Raw genomic sequence first — 27,709 nt, 5'->3', positions numbered from 1 at the left:
CTCTTTAACTCTATAGGTCTGAATAAATTTTGAGAGGTTCTCGGGATTTCCCTGCAGTGCCTGCTTGGACCACGCTTCTAACCCTGAAGTGGTTAAATCACTGGAGCAGCAGTGCTTTGCCTCTTGGTATTTCTGCTGAAATCCAAAGGGGTTCTTCCTCGGGTCACTTTGCTCTACTATGGACAGATGATGTTACCACAGTGATAAAGGACCAGAATAAACTTCTCTTTAAAGAAATTTAACATCAATGAAAGAAAAGTGCAATTATGGAGTGATTGAATGAAGTGTTCTGAAAAAGACTCTGAATTAGCATTGGACCTGTGTGACTCAGCTTTTTCAACTCAAGTTTGGGATTCAGTCCTGAATCAATCCTGAGTACTCTACAGCAGTCAGAACAGAAAATAGTAATGAAGACAGGAAATAATGTAGCTGCACCTGGGTTTTTTTCTTTTTCCTAAGGTGGGCTTATTCAAACAAGGACATTAGTCAAGCACAAATTCCTGTTGCTTGAAATGAGCTTGACCTACCGAACTGGGCTGACGTTGCAGAAGAGAATGCCAGGAGTCCAGCCAGATGACAGAAATTCAGGATTGGGAGGAACCCCTGTGATGACCAGAAGGGTTCCTTGGAAACCCTTTAGAAAGGGTGAGGAGAAGTTAAAATGGTACAGAAAAAAAAAAGATAAGAGGACTAAAGGAAAACTTTCCTTCTTCCATTTGTGGGCTCTTATTTGAGGACTGTGTGAAAGAACCTGTGAAACATTTTCCTACAGCAGCAGCAGCAGCAGCAGCAAATTCTGCAGGCAGCCACCTTAGCAGGGACCTAAGGTTATGTATTGTTCTCAGGTGAAATATTTCACTCTTTTCTGATGTTTCTCAGTTTTCATTTGCATGTGACAGCTAAAAAGGGTAAGAAATGCCAGCAGGACCCTAGGGGTAATATCTTAAGTCTTCAAGATTTTTTATTCTTATTGCCAAGTACAGGTAAATCATTCCCTGCAGATGTTGGTCACTAGCACCTTCATCAAGAATTGGTCGCTGGGAAAGTGTGAGCAGCAGAGGGATTTTCTGTTTAATGCCCTGAGCTTGGTAAAGTTTAGCTGCTCAGTTGACATATGACTATACAGTGTCCATTGTAACTTCCTGGGAGACAGGGGATGAATTTTCAACTACTATATGAAGTTTTATTTTCCCAGTAGAGGAGTTTGTCACCCTGCTAGAAGTATTAACAAGCCAAGAGCCTTTTCCTATGTGCAAATCCGTCTTTATGCCTACTTGCTGAGCCCGAGTTGCCACCAGATCCTTCTAGGGCAAGGGAGAAAGGAGCCTTCTCCAGGATGGAGCTGGTGGGTCTTGTCTGGGCACAGACTGCCCGCAAAGGTGCGTTCTGCTCTGCAGAGAAGCTGGAATGATTAGGAGTGTGATTTGATGAGGGGACTCTGGCTGACTGTTTGTATCTGTTGTATTAATGTGATAATTGGAAACAGTAGTGTTGTAGGTTTCTTTATCCAGTTAAAGTAGATGGGATTGAGCAGTAGCACTGTAGCAAATTCTTACATACCTGTGTTCTAACGTTGAAGAGGTCACTCTAAAATTTCCTTGGACGTTTAGAATTAAGGCTGGAGCAAATTAATTTTGTCAGACTCACTGTCTTCAATGAAATGCAGTTCCCAACAAATGCTAGCTTTAATCTTCTGTTTTTCTCGAGCTTATACAAATTTGCATTTCATTTAGCCGCTTCCCTGCTGCTTGTTGTGCTTAAGAAGCATTTTATTGTGGCTGTGGTCATTCTAAATTGTTTGGTAAATCTGTAACAAATACTTCCCAGTGATGGAAAAAGAAACATTGAAATGTTAATAACAAAAGAGTCTGAAAAATCCAGATGTTAGTTGGCGATAAAATGAAAACCAATCAGCATCAGCCAAGATTGAAGCTTCTGTCAGTAAAAAACTTTCAGGAACAAACACATAAAAAAAATTACTGTGGTCTGATAAGAGGAATAAGTTGGTCTGACCGAACTGTTACCGTTGGCTCTATAACTGAGTGATGCATGGAGGTTTTTTGCCTGATACAGGCCTGACAGCCGTGTGGTTCACTGTTTGATTGCATCTTGTTCTGTGGGCAAAGGAAGGGCTTCTACATCCAGACTTGTAAAGGCACAATTTTCCATGGAGATTATTTTTACTATTCTAAAAATACATCGCTGACATGAGTACCAAAGTTTCTATCCAGACCATTCTCTCAAAGCCTTTGGGTCACTTACTCAAGAACTGGCTCACCATAAAAAGATTTTTGACCTTAAAGAAGGCCCATGAATTGGCTGGAATTTAGTTTAACTTGCTCACAGTTTCTGCTCTGGCTTCTTGAGTACAACCCATTTTTCTGCTTTTTTAGTGAGGCATCACTGCTAGAGAGCTTTCGGCAGCGTGAACCAGCTGGGCTGACCTGACGAGAGCAGAAGCTGCTCTGAAACCAGGCATTTTGGGCTGTTTGATAGCTCAGCTTTCTTGCGATTCTTGTTTGATATTCAGGGGACTGCATATACGCCTTACTGCATCTCCTGAACTGTCATGAGATGTTCCTTAGTTAACTGTAAGAAGTCAATGTAGCGTGCCAGCTGGCCCAGCCTCCTTTTTTATTTAAAGCAGGGGTTCAGTATGGTAAGGCTAAGGTTCTTGAGAGAGAGGTGCAGGTGAAAACACAAGCCAGTGGGGAAGAGTTCATTACTTCATGCATTTTAGAAGAAATGTTTTTCCTCTTTCCCATCTTGAGAAATGAGAGATCAATTTTTCTGCATTCCATAAAACTTGGAACAGAAAATAGATTATTTTTAGGTTATTCCCTGGGTGCTGTGTAGGCTTCAGTCTTTGGAGTGACTCTGTTCCCTGCTGTAACAGATACAGGGTTTATACAAGCTCCCAAGAAGAAAACAGGAGTAAGAAGGAAGAAATTTCAGAACAAGTCTCTCTCTTTTCCTCCCTTCTTTCTTTCTTCACTCACTGCTGGTCTGCTCCTTCATTTTAAATTTCCTTCACATTGGCTCTTCCTCAGCATGAATTACTTCCTTGAAATCTTGTGACCAGAGGAAGGAGAGAGAGATTAATGTTAGGATGGGGAAATGAGGCAAAGGGGATAAGATTCTGGAAGAAAAAGCAGCAAAGCTGGCCCCTAGATAGAACAAGAGGCCAGGCCATAGCCTCTGGGTTAAACTATGGAGACAGAAATGCACATTTCTGGGTGAGACACGCTGATAGACAAGCTGAAGATCTCTGGCTTTCAGGAGGAGAGCCACAGCTGAGCTGCCTGCTCCAGGCAAGAGGAATAAACTCCAAGGGTGAGGTCTGGGAGTGACTAGAGAGAATGACACTGCCCGTGAGGGGAAGATGCGCTTGTGGCAGCAGACTTCTGACTGTTTCCAAAGACCCTTGGACAGCTTTACATTGTTGTCCTCCAAACTGGAGCTGGTTTCATTTGTTGGAGATGAGCTCCATCCCAAAGACAGGCTTGTCTTTTTTCCTTGAAACAAGAGTTCCAGGTCTAACAGTTGAAGTCTTGATCCAGTCTGTGTTTCCTGGATAGCTTTGAGGAACATGTGTTTCAGATGCAGAGCATCTTTTCTCTCTTTCTGTTTTTCTAGCTTTTGGACGGTCAGGCTTTAATTCTCAAAGCAGAGCACAGTGTGATGAGGTTGTTTGCTCCTCTGTGCAAATGAGTAAGCATGTTCTTCCTTTCAAACTTGTCTGTAGGTGTTGGAAGTGGAATCCATGATCCTTACGACCTTCAAATGTTCATATATGTACAGAATCCAAAACAAAAGGACAGTAATCTCAATGGACATGTTTGGATTTACAGTTAACTAGTATAGAGCTATTTTCCTTAAGTCAGCACACAGGAATAAAACACTCTGTGTACAGACCTTCAACAAACGTACCTGGACTCTGACGTGAGGAAACATGCTGTAGGCATTAATAATGGAACAGTGTTGACCGCAGCCATGGGAATTATAGGCAGTGTGGCATTCATATTCACCCAACAATGTCTCACTTGTGTTTGGTATTTTAATTTGCTCAGGTGGATTTGCAGCTGCAGTCACCACGCCTCTCGACGTAGCGAAGACAAGAATTATGTTGGCAAAGGTAAGAGCGAAGGAGGCCACCAGGCACGTGGGTGAGTGGCTTGTGTGGTTCCAGAGTTTCTCTGTGGTCATTACAGAGTGAAATCCAGCACCTATATTAATATGATTTCTGCTCTTGTCTTCAAATGCAGGATTAGATGCGAACAGGTACTGCCTGCAGAACTAATGAAATTGCTTTGTTCCTTTCCCCAAATTGCTGCTCTGTTCCTTTCCCAAAGGAGCTGTCTGAGAAGGACTTGTGCTTGTGCTAGACTTCTGGAGTCTCTTGCAGCATCTTTAGGAGAAAATCCTTGCAGGGTCAGATGCCCAAAGTTAAAATTCCCATCAGGGATTTATTCCTCTGCTGGTTTGATATTTATTGGACTTGAACATGTGTGTGAGTCTTTTCTGAAGAGGACTTGACACTGGGTTTTCTCCCGAAATTCTAAGCCATAGAGATCTTGATGGCTTACATCTGCCAACCAGGGCAAAAGGAAGATTGCTTTCAAAGATCAATGAGTTTAGTAAGTAGTTAAATGGCTGCTAAGTCCAGTGTTCCTGTCATCATCTTGCTGACCCAGAGCAGAGCTGAGAGCAGCTCCATAGCTAGAAGCCCTCAGCAGGTGGTTACTCCAAAAGCCTTTCCCTGCCTTGATAGGAGCTATTGTATTGACAAAAGTCGGGCATTCTGGCATTCCTGTGGATGGTTTTTACCCTATTCCTCATGTCTCTCATGATGGGGATGTTTCTTGTTGATAACATCCACCTCCGCAGCCGAGTCACACACATCCGTGCTCCCCACCTTGCTCTGCTGTGTGTCTCTCACTGCTGGGTGTTGGACCTGCTGCAGCTCCTTTGCCTTTAGATGGTTTTGGTGATAGAACTGTAAGAACTGGGCTTCGTTTCTGTTTCCTGCTGTCCTGAGAAAACATTGTTGGTAAGGGAATGACACTCTTTTGGGATGTTCTGAGACCATTCAAACAGCATCTTCACATTCATTGTCTCAGACAAACTATATCACAGGTGTAATTCAGTTGTTTGTAGTCCTGCTGTTTGCACTCCAGGCAATTTTCACATGTAATACACTACTCATCCTTTTTTTTTTTTAAGTAAACCTCAAGGCTGCTGTTCTCTTGCAGTGAGCAGCAAAGTCACTTGTTGGTGCTTTTAGAGTGCATTTTTATTAACATCTTAGTCCAGTGTCAGCTGCTGGATGGTAGAACCGAGTACAGTGCAGAAGGGAATAAAGTCCCAGTTCTGTAACTAAGCAGCTGTGTGACCTTGAAGTGATCATTTTGTTCTTCTGTGCCTTGGTTTCTCTTTGCCTCATTTCTGGAGACAAGGAACTTTTTCCTGTGCCTGGGGTGAGGAGATTGTTAGGGTGTCAGTAATGGCTGTAAAGCAGCACTAAGCGGGGACGGGGAGCTCAGTAAATAACTAACCCTCTCTGCTGACAGTTTCCAATCTCTCTCCTTCTGTGGTCCAGGCTGGTTCCAGCAATGCTAGTGGGAATGTTCTGGCCGCCCTTGGAGGCATCTGGAGGACGCAAGGCCTGTCAGGGTAAGGATATGCTGGAGAAGCACATCTCGGGTGTTGTGTCTCTGTGTGTGCTGGGGAGTGGGAGGGGAGCGGGTGGTCTGCTTGTATTTAAATTCTGTTATACAGAAAAGACTTTGAATTCCTGTGTACGTTGTCTTGTGGCAGTGAGTCCACAGATTGATTGAGGTGTGTGAATTACCCTGCCTGAGAGGTCAGGGAAGGCCAGCATAGGAACCATGTATCCCTTATGGACAGTCTTCTCCTTCTGGCAGTTTCCTACTGATTTGAAAGCACCAGCAAGGTCTCCTCTGTTCCGTTATAATCGCTGTTCTTACTGTGAAGTATGATGGGTGCATGCCATTCCAGTGTGGTGCCAGCAACAGGGACAAACTGAAGCAGAAAGAAGGGAGCTGTGGGCTCCCTGACTTGTCCACTGAGCCTCCTGTTAGGTCTGAGCTTGAGCATATGCCCACTTGGATTTCTCTGGTGAGGCACTTGTTCCAAAAATGCACATTTTCTGAGACAGGCTTGAGTGCAAAGAGTAAGTCAGGGCAGACGCAGAGCAGCTCTCTGGCTGCTTTCCTCCTGTAACTAGGGTGTAGAAATGTTCTGGGCTGTGGAAATCTGGAATAATGTCAATTCAGTCTCTTGACTGCCTCACTTTACCCAGTCCTGAGATGGAGAACTGCTCTCCTGACTGTGGAGTGGTGTTGTGAACGGAGTCCTCTGCTAGCATTTGTAGAACATTTTGAATATACGTTATTACTGATTTTTAGAGCTCTGCTTCATTCTGCTACCTTGCCCTGTTGGAGTGCATGAGTCGTACCAGTTATTGGCCACTTGTAGTGAATACACATCTTGAACAACTCTTCCAGTCCATGAGGTTCAACCTGTGCTTCCTTCAGTAGGGCTTGTGTCCCACCTGCCCTTGGCCTGGAAGGGAAAGGGAGGGCTTTTTGGAGGCTTTTCACAGTGATTTCTCACAGGTTTTTAATCTGCTTGCTCTGGCCGACGCTTTCAGGGTGCTGTTTTAACATCTGTAAACTGCTGCTCAAAGCAGCATGCCCGTCGCAGCTTTGCAGGAGATAGTTTTCTCTTAACATCTGATCTCTGCTCGTGCGACTAATAAAAGTTCAATCTTCTTTCTACACATGTGGGAAATAATTCAAAGCAAATTGCAGGAAGTTCCTGGACACCAATTCCAGGAAGGCATCCAGCTGTGCCCCCCGGCAGTGCTCAGGGATGGTTTGTCTCAGGTTTGCTCTTTGAGATGATGAGGTGACCTGGCAGTGGGTGAGTTTTGGGTCCTGTGCAGCTCAGTGGATGCCGGGGCACGTTTTGAAAGGAACTAGGAGAAGTGAGGCCGTGTCTGCTGCTGATGGCAGTTCTGCTCTGAAGGGTGTGAAAAGGCATGGATTTGGCTGGGGAAAGCTCCCCTGTTCCCCAGCCAACGGCAGAGAATAAAAATGTGTGTTTGTGTTCTTTTCAGGGTGTTTCAGCAGTGCCCTTTTCTAAATAACCCAAAATTACATTCTGCCTAAAGATAGTACCCGTGGAGTGGGACCAAAGGGAGCACAATTGAATTGAAATCAAAACAATAAGCGATCTGGAGAAAAAGTAATGTGTAAAAGGGGGCCAAGCTGCGTCAGCTGCAAGGAAAAGGAAGAAAGTCTTGGGAAAAATAAACGCAGAGGCTGCCATGCCTGCTGCCAATTATAAATCTATTAATCAAAAACAATAAAAATGTCAGGCTTTTTTGGCCAGTTGCAACATGAAATGATTTATGGCTCCTCTAATAAATCTTGTACTTGAAGAGGAGGAATTCTGAGGGCAGAAAGAGGCATTGCTTATTGCCACCTTATTAAAACCAGAGTGCAGGGCTCAGCTTCCTGGTCTGCACCTAGTAAATCCAATCCCTCTGCTTCACGCCAAGAAATTTCACATCCCTTTCTGTCCGGGGAGAGCCAGGATAGGGATGCGGTGAGTGGATCCACGCGCCTCTTTGCTCTTGCCAGTAGGGTAGACCAGCTATTCATGTGAAAGCAGGTTTGCATCTTGTCCAGCTGCTTTTCACACAAGGAGGTGGTAGCGTTTGAAAGATGTGAATGGAGCTTCACAGCTCACTGGTGAGAAAGACAAGGGTTATTTGACTGATAAATCTGGTGAGGTGGCTTGTCCCAGCCTGTGTGGAGCTGGGGGTGGAGCTGGTGGTTTGCACTAGGCGTCCCGTTCCTCAGCCGAGCTTCACGTCTGAGGTGGACGTGGCACAATGGGCAGTAACCACACCTCTCTCTAGAGCTGAATCTCGCCGCTGTGCGTGGTGAAAGCAGCTCCCGTACTCAAGGGAGCTGGTTTTGTAGCCAAGCACACAGACATGACAATGACTTTGAACAGGAGTCCTGGTTATTCTCTATTGAGAAAGAATTTGCTTTGCGTTGCCAAGTGGTGGTCCCAGACCATCACTTTTGCTGTTGGGACCTCAGGACAAGGTGTGTTGCTGGGCTAGGAACCCTGAAATGAAGAGTTGCACCCTGGAGGGCAGGGTATCGTGGTGCTGGCAGGCTGGGAGGGGAGATGGTGCAGGTTTAACACCTGCGGCCAAGCTTCACCCTGGGATTTCAATGGGATTCCTGGAGTTGTGACTCCTGCTGAGCCGTTCCTCGCACAGGTAGGAAGAGCATGATGTGTCTGTACCTGAAAGCCTGTATCTGATCTTTGCCAGTGACTGACATACCGTGCATTTATTGCAGCCATTGGTGAGGAGAAGGCAGGGGTGAAGCCCTCCAGCCCGTGGTGCAGGATCTGACTGGTAACAGGGAGAGCTGCTTAAGCAAAAGGAGAAGCCCAGGCAGGGAGAGAGGAGTGGCAGGGTGCCAGGCACAATCTGTGCAAATATATAGCAACTACAAATAGGCAGCAGAGCTGTGCCCATGTGTGGTTTCTGATGGAGGCAGCAAAACAAACCCTGGCTGATCTCATCTGCTGGGGAGGACAAGTGCAGCCCGGGGAGGAGCAGTTTGGGTCAGGCCCACAGCAGAGCTCAGCTCTTTGGGTTTGGGCAGCCCCAGAGCTGTTCAGCTCTGCCCTCCTGCCTTGGTTGGAGAGGCCATAGGTGGAAGGTGAGAAACTGGGAAGAGCAGGGCCAGGGTTCTTGGAAGTGATGGTTGGTAATAGAGGTTGCCAGGGATGCAGCTCCCGCGTAACTCAGTTATCTGCCCTTGTTTATGTAATAGCCGTGTCTCGAGCGGGCTGTGCTGTAAATGACTGTTGTTCTGTAAATGAATGTCTGCCACTGCTGCTGTAGTGAGGCTGCCTGATTCGGCAGGAGGAGGATGGTACGCATTTCAGGAGCGATGCTGTGTCATAGGATTTACCCTATCAGTGCTCTGTCCATACATGCCTTGTACAAATTACTCTGTTTTAAAGCTGTCATTATGGTAATAGACCCAATTGCTGTCTAGTAAAGCCATAAAATGTTTCCATCTGCCTGTGCGCTCCAGGCTCCTTAGCAAAGCTCATTACAACGAAAACCAGAGTTATGGCAGCCCGAGGTTTCCCCAGCGCAGCCTGAGTAGCCAGATGCAGGCAGAGCAGGTAGCTCCTAGGGGCGCGTGCATCTTACATGCAGCCACTTTCACTGGGAATGACACCTTGTCCCACTGTGGAACCACTCGTAGCAGGGACTGAGCAGCATTTGGAAAAGGTTGAGGACCACAGCATCCCTGCAGAGCTCAGCTAGAGTGTGCTGGGAAGGGCTCCCGCCATGCAGGGATAGATCAGTAGGGGGATGCCAGACAGATTTGAGCTTAATGTTTAGTTCTTGCTTGCAATGAAGGAAGTCTGAAATCCTCTGGGAGGATACGTTGGCCTATTCTGAGGTTGTTAAACCAGCTATGAGTTTAGATGTGTTGTGCAATTGGCTTTGCACGAGTTTCCTGTTAACTTCCAAGAGCTACTGATGATCAGGCACCTAAAAATTGTGGCGGCTGAACGCACAGCCACTCCTGTTCCCTCCTCACTGGGTGTTACTGGGGACGAGCAGGGCTCTCACTGCAGTGGGCGAGCTCCTGGCAGAGAGAGAGTCCCTCTGCCCAGGCTAGATGGAGGCAGCAGAGGTTGGGACGCTTCCCATCCATCTGCGCCCCTCCTGGGGATGCGTCTGAGCTCCTCGCTCTGCAGCGTGGCCCATGGCCTCCTGCACCCGAGGAGTGTGGAGAGGGGTTAAAAATGACAGGCTTGGGAGTGCTCTCTTAGGGAAGCCCAGACAGGTTCCTCCACTGAGCAGTGGGGTGAGGTTTGAAAAACCAGCAAGAGAGAGCTTTGTCTTCCAACGCCCTGCAGCCAGCCGTGCAGCATCCGCTCATCCCTCATCCTCTGAAACCGCCTTTCCTTTGCCTTCAGCTTGTTCGCAGGTGTTGTCCCACGGATGGCAGCCATCAGCCTGGGAGGCTTCATCTTCCTGGGGACATACGAGAAGACTCGGCAGCTGCTGCTCTGAGCCAGCCTGGCCGGTCCAGCCGGTGGCCACTGAGGCGCTGGAGAAGCCGCTGAGCTGGAGGAGGAGTCCACCCATGAACGCAGCCTTCCTCCTGCCACCCCTCGCCGCGCAGGAGCAGCTGTTCAGCAGGCTGAGCGCCACTTTCGCTGTTAAAGAAAAGTAAATCCTCCAATAATCCAATTTCCCAAACATGAAATTTTCCTGCATGGAAAGTGAGTGAGGTCATACTGAGAGTCGTGCCAAAAAAGTACTGTTTGGGGGGTAAACAGCTAATTACGGTGGCTGAGAAAGGCGTTATTAGTCCTCTGTCAGGGGAAATGTTTTGCAAACCTCCAGATCATGGGCTGAGCGGAGAGGCTGAAATAAAGCGAGTTTTCATCAGTGAGTGGCACCTGCCTCGTAACACAGGGAAGGGTTTTTCTGGTCGGGGAAGGGGCCGATAGAGTTACAGACTGCTGCCCTCCAACAGCACTGAAAGTATTCCAGGTTGGGAGAGCTCTTTGTAAAAGACAATAATCCATTTGTTCCTGATTCGAGCCCTATTTTTGAAAGTTTATATTGCTGTTTATCCCTACAGGTGCTCAGCAAGCATTTCTGTGTGGAAATTTTCTGTGCAGCTTTGTTAATTAGACTCACATTTCTCCACTAAAAGCATGAGCTCGTATTATTTTACAGCTGTGCTTGTGCAGAGAGATGCAGCTCTGTCTTCTTTTGGTCTTCCTCTCTGAACAGCTGAAGGAACAGGAGGCTGGAAATGCTGAAGCCCAAGGAGGGAGGCTGGGAAGGCAAGGAGAGCGCATAAGTTCTCCTGCCGATGAACAGATGGATCCTGAGGGCTCTCAGGGGGCTGCTGGCCGGCAGAGCAAACCTGTGCTGTTGCTCTCCTCTTAGGAAATGGAAGCTGTAGTGGCCAAAGTGGTGCAGGAACGAGGTTGGTGAAAAGGCCTAATTGAAATTAATGAAAAGGACATCCTGAAATTAATTAAAATGATCAGGAGAGGGTGGATGGGGGAGAATTGGCCAAGTTTACACCAGCAGCTCAGCTAGGTGCTGTTGGAAATGGGTGCTTGTGTGGGAATGCCTGGGCAGGCAGAGTTGAGCTACTGCAGTGAGCACCTAAGGCACGCGCTGAAGCCCCTCCGTGGCTGTGCCAGCAGGACGGGTTGCGAGGGGCTCGGTTGGGTGGCGGCAGCTCCTCTGTTTGCCCTGGGCTCAGCCGGGATGCTCAGTGGGTGAGGATGAGGAGGGCAGCTTTGTGCTGGGTGTTGGGATGCGCTGCACCAACGATGCCGGCGATCGAATGTGAGAGCCCAGCACAGCCCGGCTCGTGCAGCCACGGCAGCAGCGAGGCTGTCGGCTTCGGCCCCGTGCACCGGTGTTACGGGGTGTTGTAGCCGTGATGCCGTGCTTCCCTGGAGTGCTGTAATTTAGCAGTGAGGTTGTTCCGTCCATTAGGACGGTGCCACACAGTAGGAGGGAGCGTGGGCCAAGGAGGAGCAAACGCCAAACCAGCTCTGTGTGTGAGTGAACAGGGAGCACGGGCAGAGCTGTGGCACAACCACGAGCCGGGCTTTCCAAGGCCGATGTTTAATTACACTGTCATCCCGTGAGTAAAGTTAAAAAATAATTGGCAACCAAGTAAAGCAAACATAACAAAGGACATGATTCTTAACACTAATCTTCAATTAAAAATGGGGAGTCAGCTAAGTCCCATACTGGCTGGCCAGTGCTTCCAGTTGCCACAGCACGGTGTAGCCGTGCTTCCCACCACTTTCAAGGATGGCTCTTCTGTGAAGTTCTATATAGAGACCAGAACCCATCTAGGGAGCTTTGGGTTGGAGATTTATTACTGTCTTATATTTTCTACTAAAGCTCTTTAAACATGAAGAGAGGGTTAGTGCTGTACTCGGTGCATTTAATTATTTGAGCCGAAAATAATTGTTGAGTCCAAATGCTGCATTTTTGTTGGTTTTATTTAATATTTGCATAATCAGTTTTTGGCATCACTGGGGTGTTTTTTGTTAAAAAACTCTCAATCCATACCTCAAACGACTCCCCACATTGCTTTAGCCAACCTAATGCTGGGGTGGAGCGATGGGAGCCCAAGTGATTCCCCTTCCTTTGTGCCAATGGAGTGTCTCCAAACCCTGAACCACCGCGGGAAGGACAAGGTCACTCATGAGCGGCACCGGGCAGGTGAGAGTTGCGGCGGGCAGGGACCGTTCCACACACACTGATTTGTCTGATCCTGCTGTAAATGACACTGTGGGGGGAAAGACCTAAAAATGTGGGGTTTCCCCCATCTCCACTACCCGTTTGCCTCGAGTTTTAGCAGTGTTGTATTTCAAGTTTACCAGAAGTTGGATATATTTTAGCTCAGTAATGTGGAATAACAACTTGAATCTCAGACCAGGCTCAGCCTCTTAAAGGCTCATTCTTTTCCATTATAAAAAATCGAACTCCTACATGTGTTAACAGACATCAGAGCAGAAAATCCACTTTATGCCCAAAGTTCTAATTTGGAGGAGGAAATACTTTAATTTTATTTTTAAATATACAGAACCTGAATTGAGATTTTAAGTTAAACCAAGAATCTGAGCTTATCTCTAACGCTGCCTCTGGAATTTCCAGCAAGGGTACGGCTGGGGTTTGAAAAAGCCAGAGGTGACCCATTTTCCTTGCATCCTTACGGATGCGCACAGCCCATCTCTCTGGTTTCCAAGTGCTGAGACTGCCAGATACTTAACCAAGGTGATATATTAGAAATGTTCTTTATTGTATCTTTCAATACAGCCCCCAAAATTCCACCTCATCCACAGATTAGGCTCATGCCAACCCACAGTGTCTAATGTTGAAGCTGTGGGTCTTGTTTCAGGAGTGACTATTTTGGCAGTTGGTCTGTGTTTTCATCAGAGAAAGACAGAAAAGAGTGTAGCAATGGATTAGAATTTTATTTAATTTTCCACTGAAACTCCCAAAAGCTCACTCGCAACAAAACCACTTTGATATTACAAATGAACCTTTATTAAAGACACTTCAATGCCGTTTGTTAGACACTTCAATATCTTACATGTTTTTCAATGTACAACATTGTACCAAATTTTCTAATAAATAAATAACTTTGTACACAAAAGTAATACTTCCTCTTTCACATTGCCTCTTAGAAGCAGCAAATTCACATATTTAGTGGAAGTCATAACATTAGGCAGTTAACTATTCGGAAACATTATTTTCACTTGTTAATGTGGCAAAGATGCTTTGTGTCTGCAGTGGTGATGACATTTCCACCAGCAAAATGAGTCAACTCAATCATTCCCATCGTCCCTGTGTCCCCAGTTCCACTGTGTTCTCCCCGCTAGTCGGCTCCCAAGCATCCTTCTCCTTCAGTAAAGGGAACAGCACCCTCGGTGTACAGTTTTCTAACATCCTTTTCCATTTCTTTGAGTAAACTTGGTACTCAGCATCACCAGGCACCTGCCTCAAAGTGCAAACGTGGCCATAGTCAGGAACAGGTACAGACAGGTGCCTGGCTGCGTTCTGCCCTGCATTATCAAGGTTGCCCACAGCAAAACTCCCCCTCAGCTCCTCAGGGTGAGGCTACAGGACAGATCCCCAAGTGATGGATCTGAATGGAAAACTAACCGTTTGTGCCCTTATTTGAGCCGCAGCACTAACAAAGGTGGATTCCTGCCAGAGTGGGCTTCAGTGGAACTGGTATTTGAGTTGCTTCTAAAGGAAAATGGTAACAACTCCCCCTAATAAACCTTCCCCCAAAGTAGTCATCACCAGAGTGAGCAACCTTATGTTAGCAGGACTAAAACTACAAATAACTCGAAGAGATTCCTCCATCCACAGGTACCAACACCAACGGAAAGCAGCCTTTCTGTAAAGAAAAAGTTCTGTAGTGAAGTTGGAAGTGACAGCAAGAGATCTGTGTGACCACGGTGGGTCTTTCTTTCCCTCCTGCCCATTCATGGATAAACTTAAGAGACCACATAAAAATAGTTGGGATGTTTCCATTTAACAGAGGACTTTCAGCCATAAATACACCTTCTCCTTTCTAAACGAGAGTATTTCTGCATGGCCCACAGCTGCTACGCAGAGCAGCGGTCAGCGGAGGCGGGGATGTGAATACAAAGGCTCTGAGCTGCACATGGGGTCCTGGTGTTCACAGAAAAGCCTCCTCTTGGGTTGCAGGGAGAATGTTCAAAGTCTGAATTAACAGTGCAGCTGTCAGCTTACGAGTGGGATTCTAGTGTTGTCAGAACGGCTCTACAGTTTCAACCTCTTTTCAGAGAGGAGGTGGTTTGGGGGGGATGGAGGGATATTAAGATGTGTTACACTGGCATGGGTTATTCCTTCTAAACTGGACTAAACTGTGTATCATTACAGAATTCTAGAATGGTGGAGGTTGAAAGGGACCTCTAAGCGCTCATCCAGTTCAACAACCTGCTAAAGCAGGGTCACCTCGAACAGATTGCATAGGAACATGTCCAGGCAGGCCTTGAATATCTCCAGAGATGGAGACTACCCAGCCTCCCTGGGCAGCCTGGTCCAGTGCTCCGTCACACTCACAGGAAGGCAATTTTCCCTTGTGTTCAGATGGAGCTTCCTGTGCTCCAGTTTGTACCCGGTGGTGCCCTTGTCCTGTCACTGGGCAATACTGAAGACTCTGGTCCCATCTTCCTGATCCCTGCCCTTTAGATATTGATCAGCAGCAATGAGGTTCCCTCTCAGTCTTCTCCAGGCTAAACAGAATTGGGTCTCTCAGCCTTTCCTCCTGGCTCATTGGTGTCACTTTGGTGTCCACCAGGACCTCCCAGGCTCTTCTCCACAGAGTTGCTTTCCAGCAGGTCCACAACCTGACCTGTACTGGTGCAGCGGATTGTTCCTCCTGAGGCGCTGAAGCCTTCGCTTGCCGTTGTTGAACCTTATGAGACTCCTCTCCACCTGGCTCTTGGGCCTGTCCAGGTCTCGCTGAAGGGCAGCACAGCCTTCTGGTGCATCCGCCACTCCCCCCAGTTTTGTGTCACCAGCAAACATGCTGAGGGTGCACTCTGTCCCCTCACTGAGGTATTGATGAAGTTGTTGAGAAGAGCGGACCCAGCGCTGACCCCGGGGAGAACCAGTGGCCACAAGCTTCCCTGTGCACCGTACACAGGTAAAGCTGCACTCATCTGGGCAGGGAAACACCTGCAGTTGGCTCTGCAGGTGACCGGTGCTGGAACAACGTACACGGCTGTGTAACGCTTCCGCTGCTATGCTGTTAGCGGGGCAGTGACCCACCCTGCCCTCTACTCACACCTTAGTTTTGTCGGTAATGAGTGCTCACAACAGCCTGGTTGGTTGGTTTGGGGCTCGGCTCTGCTGCAGAATCACTCCTTCCTTGTGTGTGGCCGCTCTAAGCTATCGCACAGGCACAGCTCAAACCCTAATTTTTATGCATTTTTATAAAAGAAATGGAATTTAAGAGAAAAAATGGAGTTGCCATGTAACTTCTCACTGCTTGGTTTTTCCCTATAAACTTCATTTGACACAGTTGAAGATCGCTGTTTACATGTGTTAAGTGCAATAAATTTCAAAGGGGAAGGAAATTTGTGCTAAGTAACCCAATTGATCCTTGATTTAAAGGAACTTCCATTGAAAAGAGGACGATCCCTTTGGAACAGTCTGGCTTTTTAAAGTTCTGCTTATGCATTTAAGGCACCAGAATTATTTCTCTCACAAAGTTTAACAGCAACCTGATACTGAAAACAATATTGCCAAAATTGTAAAATTTCACTCAGTTTTCCATGCACTAAAGATTAAAATAGCCTCTGTAAAAGATATATATATATATTTTTATATATATATATTTATATATGAAAACTCTTATGTACAATTGTATCAAATACTTTTCTCTTTACACAATAATCCCTTGCATTTATGTGCTTCATATGCAAGTCAACTTTTGAACGCTTCATACTTCTCAGGGAAGTTTTAAACTATGTACAAACAGATGACGCTCGAACAGGAGTTTGTTCCCCATACAAGCTTGTTTCTCATACCTCAGCTGTTTGCCCTTGACAGGTCATCAGTTCACGATTTGAGGTAGAAGTAAGTAGCCTATATTCTCTGTGCAAAAAAAATTATAACCAATAATAACGTGTTTGTTAATTTGCACATGGCAGCCTGTCCTCAGTCCAGCGACCGGTTTGGTGGTTTCGGCTCATGAATGGCGTCGCACGGCTGGGGCGCGAAGCCGTTGGACAGGAGAGCCTGCTTCACTGCTGCTTCGCTCTGCAAATCCAGTAGTGTTGGGGAGATTTCAGGAAGCACATTCAGTTGCTTTAAGGACCCTCCTGCCGGTGAAGCTCTCACCAAATTAAGGTTGTTGAGCTCTGAAGGCTTTGCTGCTGCTTGTGAAGAGCCTGCAAAAACCCAAAGAAACAGGGTGGTTAGTTGATACTTAGGCCGGCCGGTGCTCCTCATCAAACCAACCCTCCTCATAAAACCAGCCCTGCTGTTACCATTCACGGCTTTGAGCCAGTTAACAACGCTGATGGGAAAACACAGAGCTCCGCTACAGGTATTACACTGCATCTGGGGAGACAAAAGACATCCCTGAGGAAACACCTACCCTGTTTGTCTGCAAGCAGAGGGCTGGTGGTGCTCGCAGGTCTTATTCTGTCGTGGTTGCTGGGGTAGAGGGTCCCATCTGTTTCTAACGTCTTGCCGCCGGCAATCCCGTTGCACGGCTGAGGAGGAAGAAGGCTGGTGCCCGCACCCCTCTTCCTATTTCGTTCATTGCTGCTCAGTGCGTTTGGGTAGGTATTATCCATAGTCTTAAGGCTCTCAGAGTAGAAATCTGACTCCTTGGGATAAATGCGGACGTTCATGCTGTCCGTGCTGCCGCTGCAGTCTGTGCACACAACGGGCAGGCCGTAGCCTTGAAGGGAGGAAGGGAAAACAGCACAACGATTAACCAGCTGGACATTGTCAGCACTGAGGCACACAACTTGCGGAAGGAAAGGCAGCTCTGTTTAATACATCTCTCCCTCAGCAGGGTGGGAATCTCACTACATAACATGAACGTTTCTGGGATCTATACAGCCCTAGTACCCATCTGTGGTTTTCAGAACTCTGCTGCCATCACCAAAGGTTGTCCCAATTAATGGGTTCAGGTGGTTGGGTTTTTTTACTTCAAAGAAGTTGCAGCTTTCTTTTTATAAATAAATCATGCATTTATTTGCTTTTCCAGACTTTCTAGTCAAGGTAGAAAGCGGAACTTCCCTGTCCCTGCTTTAAAATACCAAGTTACCTGTCTTGTGCTGGTGCTTTACAGGCATCACTGTCAACTCGTAGTGTTATGGCAAGATATTTTCTTACTGTTAATGGTATTAACAGATGAGCAGAATTCAAAGAAGCAGGCAGGAAGGAGTTTCTAAACGTTTAAAGTTAATTTCCTTAGTGTACTTGACAACTTTCTATTATTAAACTTCACAGTTTCTCCTGGACAAAAGATTTGTTTCACTGGGAGTTTTTCTGTGGCTGTTACAATACAGCATGAGAACAGAAAACACACCCTAAAGCTAGAAAAGCATGAGTGTAAAACCCAAAAAAATGGCAAACAATAGAGGCAGGTAGTGCCCCAAATAATCTTTAGATTTTGAAAATTAAAAGAAAAGCAGAGCTTTGAAGCTGACAGCCCCTTTAAAGAGGATGAGAAACTTTAAACACCTTCAGTTTGAAACTGCTGTCATGTTTTAGGAACAGCTCAAATCAAAATACCGATCAGCCAGCTGCAAGGAATTATGATCGGGAGCTTCAGACTGCTTCCTTCTGTTAGTTCCTTGAATTCAAGCTATCCAAGCTTGATAGTGGAGCAGAGCAAACAGGAGAAAGTAAATCTACTGTGCTCACACCTGAGAATCATTCTGGGCCTTTCTTTTCTGAAGGCAACAATTTCTTGTCTTAATGCTTACTGACTTGGAAGGCTTTCTGATCTGTACAAACACAAAATACCTTTCCAGATTAATGGGTTTTGTACCTGTATTATCTGGAACAAGCATTCCATCAGCCGTGTCTTCAGTTTTCCAAGTGTCTTTATTATAGCCGATACACAGCTTTGGCTGTCTACAACCTACGGTGGGAGCTTCAACATCTGGACACCTTCCAGCATCAGTCTGACACATACCTGTAACAAACGAACCATCTGGCTAAAGATTACAACCATCTGCTCTTAGTTAAATGACTTGTTAAGTCTTATTTCTAACCGTGAAAGCTGCGAAAGGGAGAAAAAATAGCAATGGAGATAATAGAACATCAAAAGATAAATGTTTAACAGAATGCATACTGTACAATCTCAGGAGAATCTTGGTTCAGGACACTAACTTTTTCTTTCTAACGTGCTGTATGTAAAATCCCAACATTTAATTTCTAAGCCTGAAGGGAGGGACAGGCAATGTTAATGTATTTTCTAGTAGAGCGTCACTATGGTTAACTCCAGTGCCAAAAACCTAATCCAAAATTAGCAAAAAAATAGTCCTTCGGGCTTGACTGAGCAGTTTCTGAAGCAGCCTGCCTGTATGAGCACTTATTACTGGGAGAGAAGAGCTTTGTGAAGTGAGACAGATCCTTGTTCTGCATAAATGCTGTAGCTGGAGAACTACATTATTAAGGTCTTTCAGATAACTCACAAGTGCAGAGGTACTTTATGCTGAGGCTCCTCCCTCTTCTTATCAAGTTCAGATACAGCATCACAGAAAAAAGAATCAAAGCAGTTCTCACCGTTGCTGTCGATGTGCCCGTTAGGCTGTTGGCTGTCTACTCTGACAACTGTTTCCTGCCGGTCAGAGAGCGTCCCTTGTGAAGACAAGTAGCTCGGCACGTCAGGAGGCACGATGGTCTCATCTAGAGCAACGGGAGCAGAGAAATGTCAGCTCCCGGTAGTTACATATAGGGGCTTCTGTTTGCCAAGGCATGCAAAATCATGTTTTCGAAAGGGATTTAGGACCAGATCTATAACTGGTATTTTCTGTAGATGCAATGGAAAAAGTGAACAGCCTACACACTCCATCTCCTCAGAAGCCCTGGTTTTACAAAACTTAAAGCTGTGAGGTACAGTGCTGACAATGCCATTTTGCATGTTTGCATTTGGCATGGCTAGTAAATGTATATGGAGGTAAAACTCTCTCTTCAGAACAGGTAAATTTTTCCTTTTTCCGTGAAATTCAGACTACCTCACTTGATTCAAGTCCTCTGTCTCCTAAAGTCCCAAGTAACAGACTTCCAGAGAACATGGTCTTCAATTCCCTTAAGCAGGCAAGTAAGCCTAAACCCCTTACCTCTCCTTGGCTACCTCTGTCTTTTATCGGGTAATTTTGGTTTCTCCCTGTCACACAAACCTAAGTGAAACCCAATCAATTATGCTAAGCACCAAGCCCCTAGATTTTCAGGACTGAAGAAAAAGGGGAAAGAATATCCTGCTGGCACTTCACATTGCTCGTATGGTACCCAAGGCTTCCTACCTAGCCTTTAAAATCCTATCTTGTAGTATACCTGAAGTTAAGGGTAATACAGAAAGACTGCAAATCCCAGCAGGGTAGGGAAGCCTTAAGCTGCTTCTTCCATACTTCTGTTCAGAGGGTACACAGTGTTGAGGGCAGGACAGTTTATTCTCACCACCACACTCATTTCAGCACCAAATGACCCCCATTACATATCAGGAGGAAGCAAAAACCACTTCTTTTTATCCTAAAAATTGAGGGATATTCCTCAACAGCAAGGCTGCAATAGCTCTCCCAGGCAACATGGAAAAAGATATTCCAGCTTCAAAGTCTAGTTTTGCAAGTTTTGAATTTAAAGTCATTGAAAATACAGATTCCCAAGAAGGAAGACAGGTTCTCAGCATCATGGACATAATCCAGACTGTCTCTAGAATTATCACATATGGTCATGGAAAATCAAAGTAGCAAAGCAACGACTGAAAGTACTGCCAAGGAGAAAAGGCCTTTCTGAAGAGGAAGCCAAGGGGAGAAATGCAGCTCTGAACATGCTTCAACAGCAAGTGAAAGCCGGTTCCAGCTTTGTGAGCCAAGAGAACTACTGAGATAAGCTAAGTGCTCTTCCAGCGTGACCGTGTGGCTACCTGACATGCCGACTCAGCCTCAGAGGGAAGTCTGACAGCACAGAAGGTTAGAGAAAACCTTAGCAAGAGACTACAGCTACCTGTGTTGGTGACGCTGTATTCCTCACTCTTCTTCCTGGTTTGGTAGATGATGCAGACCCAGACCAGAGAGGTGAGCACAATGCTACACACCACGGCGATGGTGATGATCCCCACAGTAGTACGGTCCTTCCTGCAGCCAAGAGACTGTAAGATGCTCACATGGCTGTGCGCGCGCTCTGTCCCCAGGGTGTTGGACATTTCACAGGTGTATTTCCCAGCATCCTCCAAGACAACGTTCCTCACAATCAGCAGCTGATTCCCGGAGGTAAAGTGGTGTCTTTCAGTCACAATCAGGGGCTGGTCACCTTTCAGCCAGGTAATGCGGGGAGGTGGGCTCCCTGTGGCTTTGCACTGAAGAGCCACAGTCTCACCTACAGACACTACATGGTCTTCCAGGGGGTGGATCAAAGATGGTGTCTCTGCAGGAGAATAAAACCAGAAATTAATTCTGGAGGACAGTACAACAACAGATTTCTTGTAACAGTATTGAACTCAACTGATGTTCCTGCAGACAAATGTATAGCAATGCACTATGTGGCCAGGTACCCAAGAGTATGGTGGCTGCAAACTGTAGCAGATCTAACAATCACAACCAAGGTCTTCCTTTTAACCAGTTGCCGTTAGGTCTTCTAAACAAAGAAACCCCCAAGGATAAGGGGCAATGGGTGACACACATGAATTATTTCACAGGGCAAGAAAGATGGGAGTGCAATTTTCTTTTGAAGTCATTTTCCCAGACAGGAAATATGGTGGTTGGAGGGGCTTCCTTGGCATAGGAAGGAGGAAATCTGACTCACATCTCCTTTTTTTAATTAGCGGGGCATTTTTTGTTGGTTAACTAAAGCGTAAAGGAGTGAAACGAGACAAATGCAGAGCATTGCCTCTTTTTCTCTTTTCTGTATCTGCAACTGCTGAAGAGCTTTAACAGCAATTCCTTCCAGCTCCCTGTGCTTGAACACTTCATCTCTTGGGGCACTAAGGCATCTTACCCAGTACAGTCAGGGTGGCATTTGCAAGCACAGATCCCGCAGAATTCTGTGCTGTGCAGCTGTAGACACCCATGTCTTCTATCTTTACATCCGTAATGAAGAAGACGTCGTCATCAGGCATGACGTGCATGCGGCGTTCTCGAGCTGCAGGGAAGTCCGTGCCCCCATCTTTCTGCCAGGCAATTTGTGGGGTGGGGTGTCCCTCGGCCGCACACTCCAGCCGTGCCGTGGTCCCTGTCCGGCTGGTGATGTCGTGGGGAGTTTTGATAAATGAGGGCAACACTGCGAGAGAAAAACAAGAAAAAGAGATGAGCAATTCCACAGGGAAAACACCATCTTCTGAGCAGTTCTAACTGTTTTCCTTCCCAGGCAGGAGATGGAAATGATAACCACCCATACACAAAAGCATGGCAAGCTGCTTTTTTAAGATATATCTAAACTGCAGGGAATTGACCCTCTGTTTCTACCGCACATACATGTCTGCAGTGTCCAAGGCCCCCCTCACTTGGGATCATCAGAGCTGGAAAAGCTAATCTTCTTCTGTGATTAATGTGAAAACAAACCCATTATCTCTCCTACAGAGAACTTTCAATCATTATAGTCCCTCTTCTTTGTATCCGACTGTATTTTCATTTTCATTCACCCTTTTCATTGGGCAAAGACTCGATCAGAACAGCCAGTCACTGAGAATGTGCTGAAGTGCTTGGCTGGATGGAAGCCACCACAAGCATGGCACGTGCTCCTCACATTGTACTTCTCAGCATCCACTGAGATACAACAAGGTGATGCGAAGAGGTTAGGAGCTCCTCACCATCAGGAATGGACTCTCAGGAGTAACTGTGTTCTCTGAGAGTGTCTCAGAGAATTTTACTAGCTTAGGCTAAGGAAAGGAATGAGAAAGCGGCTCCCTACTCACCATTAACAGTGAGTCTGGCCTTGTTGGAGTAGGTAGAGCCAAAGTGGTTGGTGATGATACACTGGTAACGCCCTTCATTGGCAAAGGTGACATGCCGGAGGTGCAGAATGGTGGTGTACTCCATCACCTCGCCGTCCTTTGCCCGCACGTGGGTGAAGTTCTCAATCTCAGCATTGTGCAGCATCTCGTTGTCTTTCTTCCATGCAAATCTCATAGGGGAGCTGCTACTGCTGGCAGCCGAGCAAGTGAAACGAATGTCCTTCCCAAGGACAGCCACGGTTGTCTCTGGCTGAATGATGATCTGCGGCTTGGGGAAATCATCTAAGAGAAAACAGCAAGCATAGTTAGTTCTGTGCTATGAGGAGAGACAGGGGCAAGCAAAGAGATGCAATGAGAAATGAGTAGTGCATTAGTGGAATCATTATTGCACATCTGCTTTTCCATCCACTGCTGTCTGCACCAGGAATGCTCTTGCAAAGCACTGCACCTTTGGGACTGCCTCTGCGGCTCAGACAGACTGTACACAACTGAGCGGCTGGTCTAAGCTAGGGCTCTCCTTCCGCTGGTTCCTTCTGCAAGCAGAGGAGTGAGATGGTCACTTAGTGACCTCAAACACCTAGAAGCAGCTTAGCTCTCTTCAGCAATGTAGCTGAACCTTACCATGGTCTAAAGAAAATATCCTTCTTTGTACAACCCATACATGAAGAGCAAGACTGAACTTAGAACTTCACCTCCAGGCCTGCGTTAATGTGAAGCTGAAGGGGAGAGCAGGAGGACATTTAGAGAGCTGAAATGCCACCTTTTAGGATAAATGCTCACAAGCAAGGCGACTGCAGCATGCATGGCTGAAGCAGAGGCAGCTGTATTTGCCTGTCACCCATCTAGGGTAGAAAGATTTGCACACTCTCTCTGCCCAAGATTGTTGGCTTTAGCAAGGTTCCAAGAAGATTCATTTATTATGTTTCTACAAATGGTGTAATATAATATTTGACTAAGGTTTAATTAACCAGCCAGGCCTCTGGAACCAGGAGTACTAGTGCCTGGAGGACTTGGCAGGCACTGCAGAAACAAAGCTGTCTTCGCTTTGTGCTGTTGCTGTGGGGATGGAGCCTTCACAATCTCTTCTTCCAGATGAACACAGTGAGCCTCCAAGACTCGTGCCAACAGAGGCCACCTAGGCAGAGCCCTTCCACTCCAGGATCGAGGGACATGGGATGGCAGCTAGAACAAGGCTGTGTTCAATGCCAGTCATGCATTCAACTTAGTTCAATAGTGTTTTCAAAAGCCCATTTTCCCTTCATCAAACAGCGATGTGCAGCTCCACCCAGGATCCCCCACGCAGGGTTTGACTCCCCAAACCAGGCCTTCATTTTGCCCAAAAGCTGGATGCATGAGCCACATTCCTTTGGCCTCCTCTGATCATTTATGCTTTTTTTCTTTACGAGAGAGGTTGTTTGTGTGTGCTGGGTATTAAGTAAAGTTGCTTTGCAGCCACAGCTCAGGTGCAGAGTCAGCTGCAGTGCTGGGGTGGAAGAACAGCAGTAGGTGCTGCTTAGAAGAAAAAAAACACTGTAGGAGAAAAAAAAGGATTCTAATTCAACTGTTGGCTATTGGTTGGTTCAAGCGTCATGCCTTACTGGCCCAAAAAAAGGGGCTGTGATGGAGACATTCTCCTCTGCTATTTTTTTTAACCCTTTGCTATTTCCAAAAGGAAGAAAAGATGAGCAAAGAACACAAAGCCACAGAAGAAGCTCAAAACACTGCAGAGTGAAAAAAAAAGTACAGCTGCAGTCTTGATAGAATCAAACAGAGGGGACTGGGGAAGCCTGTGCAGTTCCATTTGGAAGTGGAACAAGCATTAGCCCCATTTGATTTAATACTCAGGGAGCCCAGTGACGAATACACTTGATGCAAGCAATGCGCTGTGTGGTTTTGGTGGGAAATAAATTGTAGCCAATGACAAATTTTTAAAATGCAGGCTTGGGCTTCCTTTGATCCCAATGAATAACAAAACAAAACAGAAACCCTCTCGTAATAACATGCTAGTAGTCAAAGAAAATGTTTCCCAAGCGAGTCCTACCCTTTGTGCAACCTCAAAACACATAGGCAAGACTTACCACACACAAAACTTTCTGGCATGATGGCAAAAATGCTCTTGCTTTTTAGTGACTCAGGATGGGCGCAGGTGGCCACCACAAAGGATTGCAGCTCTTTTTCAACTAACCACTGGGGCAACCATTTCAGCTGGCAATCGCAGAGGAAGCTGTCGCTGTTTATGTGGCTGCAGGGAAACAAAACCAACACAAGCCTGCTGTGAGTCCCACACGGAGAGAAGACTGGAAAGCTCACAGTCCTTTCACGTTAGACACATTCCTCCCTTCCACCCAGGATGGGTAGAAGTAAAAAACGGAGAGCAGGGTTGTCCTTGAGGCACTAATGATATTAAACACACAACACATTTTAACAGCATTTCATCTCCACATAGAGCAACCCTCTCCTGTACTCCAGTGACACTCCCTCGTGCCTTGTATTTATCAACGAGCTTCCAGAGCGATCCCCAGGAACAGACAAGCACTGCCATATGTGGCTGAAGTGAGAGAAAGTGGGGCACATCACCTACAAAGCTGACTTGCAGCAGAGACACACGTGAACAGTACAACCCGTCCTGCTCCCATTTCTCATATCTAATTACCACACATGCTCCCTCCCTGCCTCCAAGTTTGAGCATCCTTAGTGGGAACTGAATTCAGGAGCCAGTGCACAAGGTAAGACAGTTCAACAAGCAATGGACATGCCAGGTTCTCTTATTCACTATCCAGTTACCAGTATTAAAAGTCCCTATTAACAGTGACCATCCGATTCCTGTTTCCAACGTCAGGAAGAATCTTAACCTGCCCAAATACCAGCTAAGTGATTTCTTGCTCCACAGACATTGCACTACCCTAGAGTGTAGCAATGCACTGACAGCGGATTAAATATTTATGGAGAAGACGAGAAAAGGAAACCAGACAAGACTGGAAACAGTGTCCGATAACAGTACAGAGCCCCAGGCTGGAGCACAAGCAGCAGCTCTGATAACGCATCTGTATTTTTACACCAGGGGGCTGGATGACAACTGGATCCAGTTCAAATGGTGCTTATCACTAAAGTGTCAATACTGTATGCAAACCCTAAACATAGGCCCAGCAAAGGAGCAGATGCACCACTGGGAATTAAATCAGTGGTGGTGTCAGAGGGAGAGATGGCTAACAGGACCGGGGCTGGACTTCCTGAGCAGAGATGAATAATTGCACAGATGTGAACCTGCTGGAAGAACCTGTTCCAATGATCTAATTTCACTCACTATTACATGCAAGATGCTTCCGTGACATCTAATCATGTGTAAAAATACCCTGCAGAGGAGGACAGAGGGGAGAAGGAAATAAATGAGCGGTAATGTGGATAACACCCCATTGAAACTATGTGCTAACTCTCACATCCCGGACAAAAACGATCCCTGACTCCTTAACGGTGTGTACAGTCCCATTACTTACAGCTGCTGCAGGCTCTTCATCTTAGCAAAAGCATCTGCTTGAATCGAGCGGATGGCATTATCCCCAAGGTTCCTGCAGAACACAACCAAAGGCAATGTGAGCAAACGGGATGCTATGGCTGTGTCAAAACAAGTCTCTCCAGATTCAAGCAATGACTCCAGTAGCAGTTGATTTAGTAGCTCCTGTTAAGGCCGTATCCACATACAGCTCACAGAAAGAGCTTTCCACAAAACACTTAAATATTTGAAGTATTGCTTAACAATACTCAACCAGCAGAAATTATGGGAATAAATCACTAATTCATCCTGTACCCTACCTTCTCGCTACATTTTCTCAGTCTCAGCTACCTCCATCATCCATAGCTCAGAAATTCCTCAGCCCCCTTGATAACCAAAGATAGTCAGGAATGTCCTATCCCAGGCTAGACCTTCAGCAAACATAAAGAAAGCAAATACTTGCACTAAATGGCATCTGGACAAGTTACTTGAAAGTGACTTTGAGAGAAACATCGCAATGTTTCCATAAGAAGGTATTCTTAAAAGCTTCCCTGACAACAATTGCTAATGAAAAAAATTCACTTGGCCTCTGAAAAAGGACACTGTCAGATTTAGGGCTTAAGTTTACCAAGTAGGACAGACAAGCATTGCCTGTAGAGGAAAATCTCAGTAGGGCATTAATAAGGGAACCTTTATCTGTGAACATACCCCAAGTCAGGCAGCCCTAACCCTTCAATATGCTCTCAATGGTTGTAATATTTCATACGACTAACAGCCTCTAAAACATCCAGAGCAAAATCATATATTCTTTAACTTGTCTTAATTCAGCAAGGAAGTTATTCATGAATCACTGCTGGAGTCATCAGCCTTGGGACACGAAAAAAAAACTACATAGCGGCAGCCAAAATTTCCTTCGTGCAAATCGCTCTGAGGCAGCTGTGCTGAACGGGGCTGTTGGGTGCCTGCGCCGTAAGCAGTCATTTGCAGCATGTGTCACTGCCAGAGCCTAGGTTTAGGAGGAAGTTGGGGCAATGGAGAAGGAGAGAGGACTACATCTGAAATAGCATATTTTCATTGCTAACAGCCTACAAAGAAGCAATGTGCAAGTCAAAGAGATATTTATCCGAGAACAAATCAAAAATTAAGAGCATGCAGATTTGCCATATGTTCTGTAACTTTGTTCCTGGCACATAAAAAGGCCAAAGTTGAAGCGGACTTATAATGAGAAGGAAGCAGGTGGCCCCCACAAATGGACTGGCTTCTCAGTTTACAAAGACGCTATTAAATTGCTAGCAGATCCCTCAAGCAGCTACTTTTGGCAGACCCCCCTTCCCGAACTCCGAGGCATGGTGGGTTACTCACAGGTGCTCCAGGGCCTCCAACCCTGAGAACGCTTTCTTGGCCACCGACTTGATCTTGTTTCCAAACAGAGTCCTGCAGTTTCCAAACATCCAGTGCCAGATAAAGAGAAAGAAAATGGGGAGAGGAGGGCAGAAAAAGAAGGAACACAATTAGTGTGGCTTTATCTGATATACACGCTCAGTGTAAGTCCTAGGAAATCTGAACTGCATGGAGATTAAGAGGGTTGAAGTACACTCACTTTCCCGCTTCTGAAATTAAATCCTTTTATCTGTATTTGAATTTAATAGTGATGACAGCACAAAAGGGAATGTTCCATATCACGTAAAAAGGTAGGTTTGCCCAGCGCTCGGAAACCAGCCTGCTGAGTAACAGAAGGTCCCCTCTATTCTTTGCAGGCTGGCTGCAGACAGGATTAAGTGCAATGACAGTTTAACAAGATTTGGGTCTCCCCCTGCAACACTTTCCATTTCTGACTTCTTCCCCAATAGCAAAAGTGTGGTTATTTATTTGCTGCTGCTTTGCCTGAACAGACATCCACACACCAGGGCTGAGG

General features: G+C 46.2%; 2 protein-coding genes across 5 annotated transcripts in view; one reads left to right on the top strand and one right to left on the bottom strand.

Moving 5' to 3' along the window:
- Positions 1–14,108, top strand: part of SLC25A26 (solute carrier family 25 member 26) — an 89,784-nt gene extending 75,676 nt beyond the window's left edge. For all 3 annotated transcript variants that reach the window (XM_054076461.1, XM_054076460.1, XM_054076462.1), the window contains 3 exons: positions 4,071–4,135; positions 5,600–5,673; positions 10,054–14,108. In XM_054076461.1, the coding sequence (XP_053932436.1) occupies positions 4,071–4,135; positions 5,600–5,673; positions 10,054–10,150 (236 nt within the window). In that variant the 3' untranslated portion in view covers positions 10,151–14,108. The remainder of the gene's footprint in view (positions 1–4,070; positions 4,136–5,599; positions 5,674–10,053) is intronic.
- A 1,868-nt stretch (positions 14,109–15,976) lies between these two features.
- The window catches only part of LRIG1 (leucine rich repeats and immunoglobulin like domains 1), a 90,693-nt gene continuing 78,960 nt past the window's right edge, over positions 15,977–27,709 (bottom strand). The window contains exons 10-19 of one of the 2 annotated variants that reach the window (XM_054076457.1): positions 27,157–27,228; positions 25,799–25,870; positions 24,383–24,546; positions 22,266–22,586; positions 21,350–21,631; positions 20,360–20,779; positions 18,920–19,042; positions 18,180–18,344; positions 16,770–17,078; positions 15,977–16,560 (exon numbers count right to left, since the gene is read on the bottom strand). In XM_054076457.1, coding sequence (XP_053932432.1) covers positions 16,328–16,560; positions 16,770–17,078; positions 18,180–18,344; positions 18,920–19,042; positions 20,360–20,779; positions 21,350–21,631; positions 22,266–22,586; positions 24,383–24,546; positions 25,799–25,870; positions 27,157–27,228 — 2,161 coding nt within the window. In that variant the 3' untranslated portion in view covers positions 15,977–16,327. The remainder of the gene's footprint in view (positions 16,561–16,769; positions 17,079–18,179; positions 18,345–18,919; positions 19,043–20,359; positions 20,780–21,349; positions 21,632–22,265; positions 22,587–24,382; positions 24,547–25,798; positions 25,871–27,156; positions 27,229–27,709) is intronic. The other variant, XM_054076459.1, reaches the window with a different exon arrangement.

The sequence above is a fragment of the Cuculus canorus genome, chromosome 11 (assembly GCF_017976375.1).
Source record: "Cuculus canorus isolate bCucCan1 chromosome 11, bCucCan1.pri, whole genome shotgun sequence".
NCBI lineage: Eukaryota > Metazoa > Chordata > Aves > Cuculiformes > Cuculidae > Cuculus > Cuculus canorus.
Note: the sequence above shows the minus strand (reverse complement) of the source record. Positions and strands in the feature narration are given on the sequence as shown.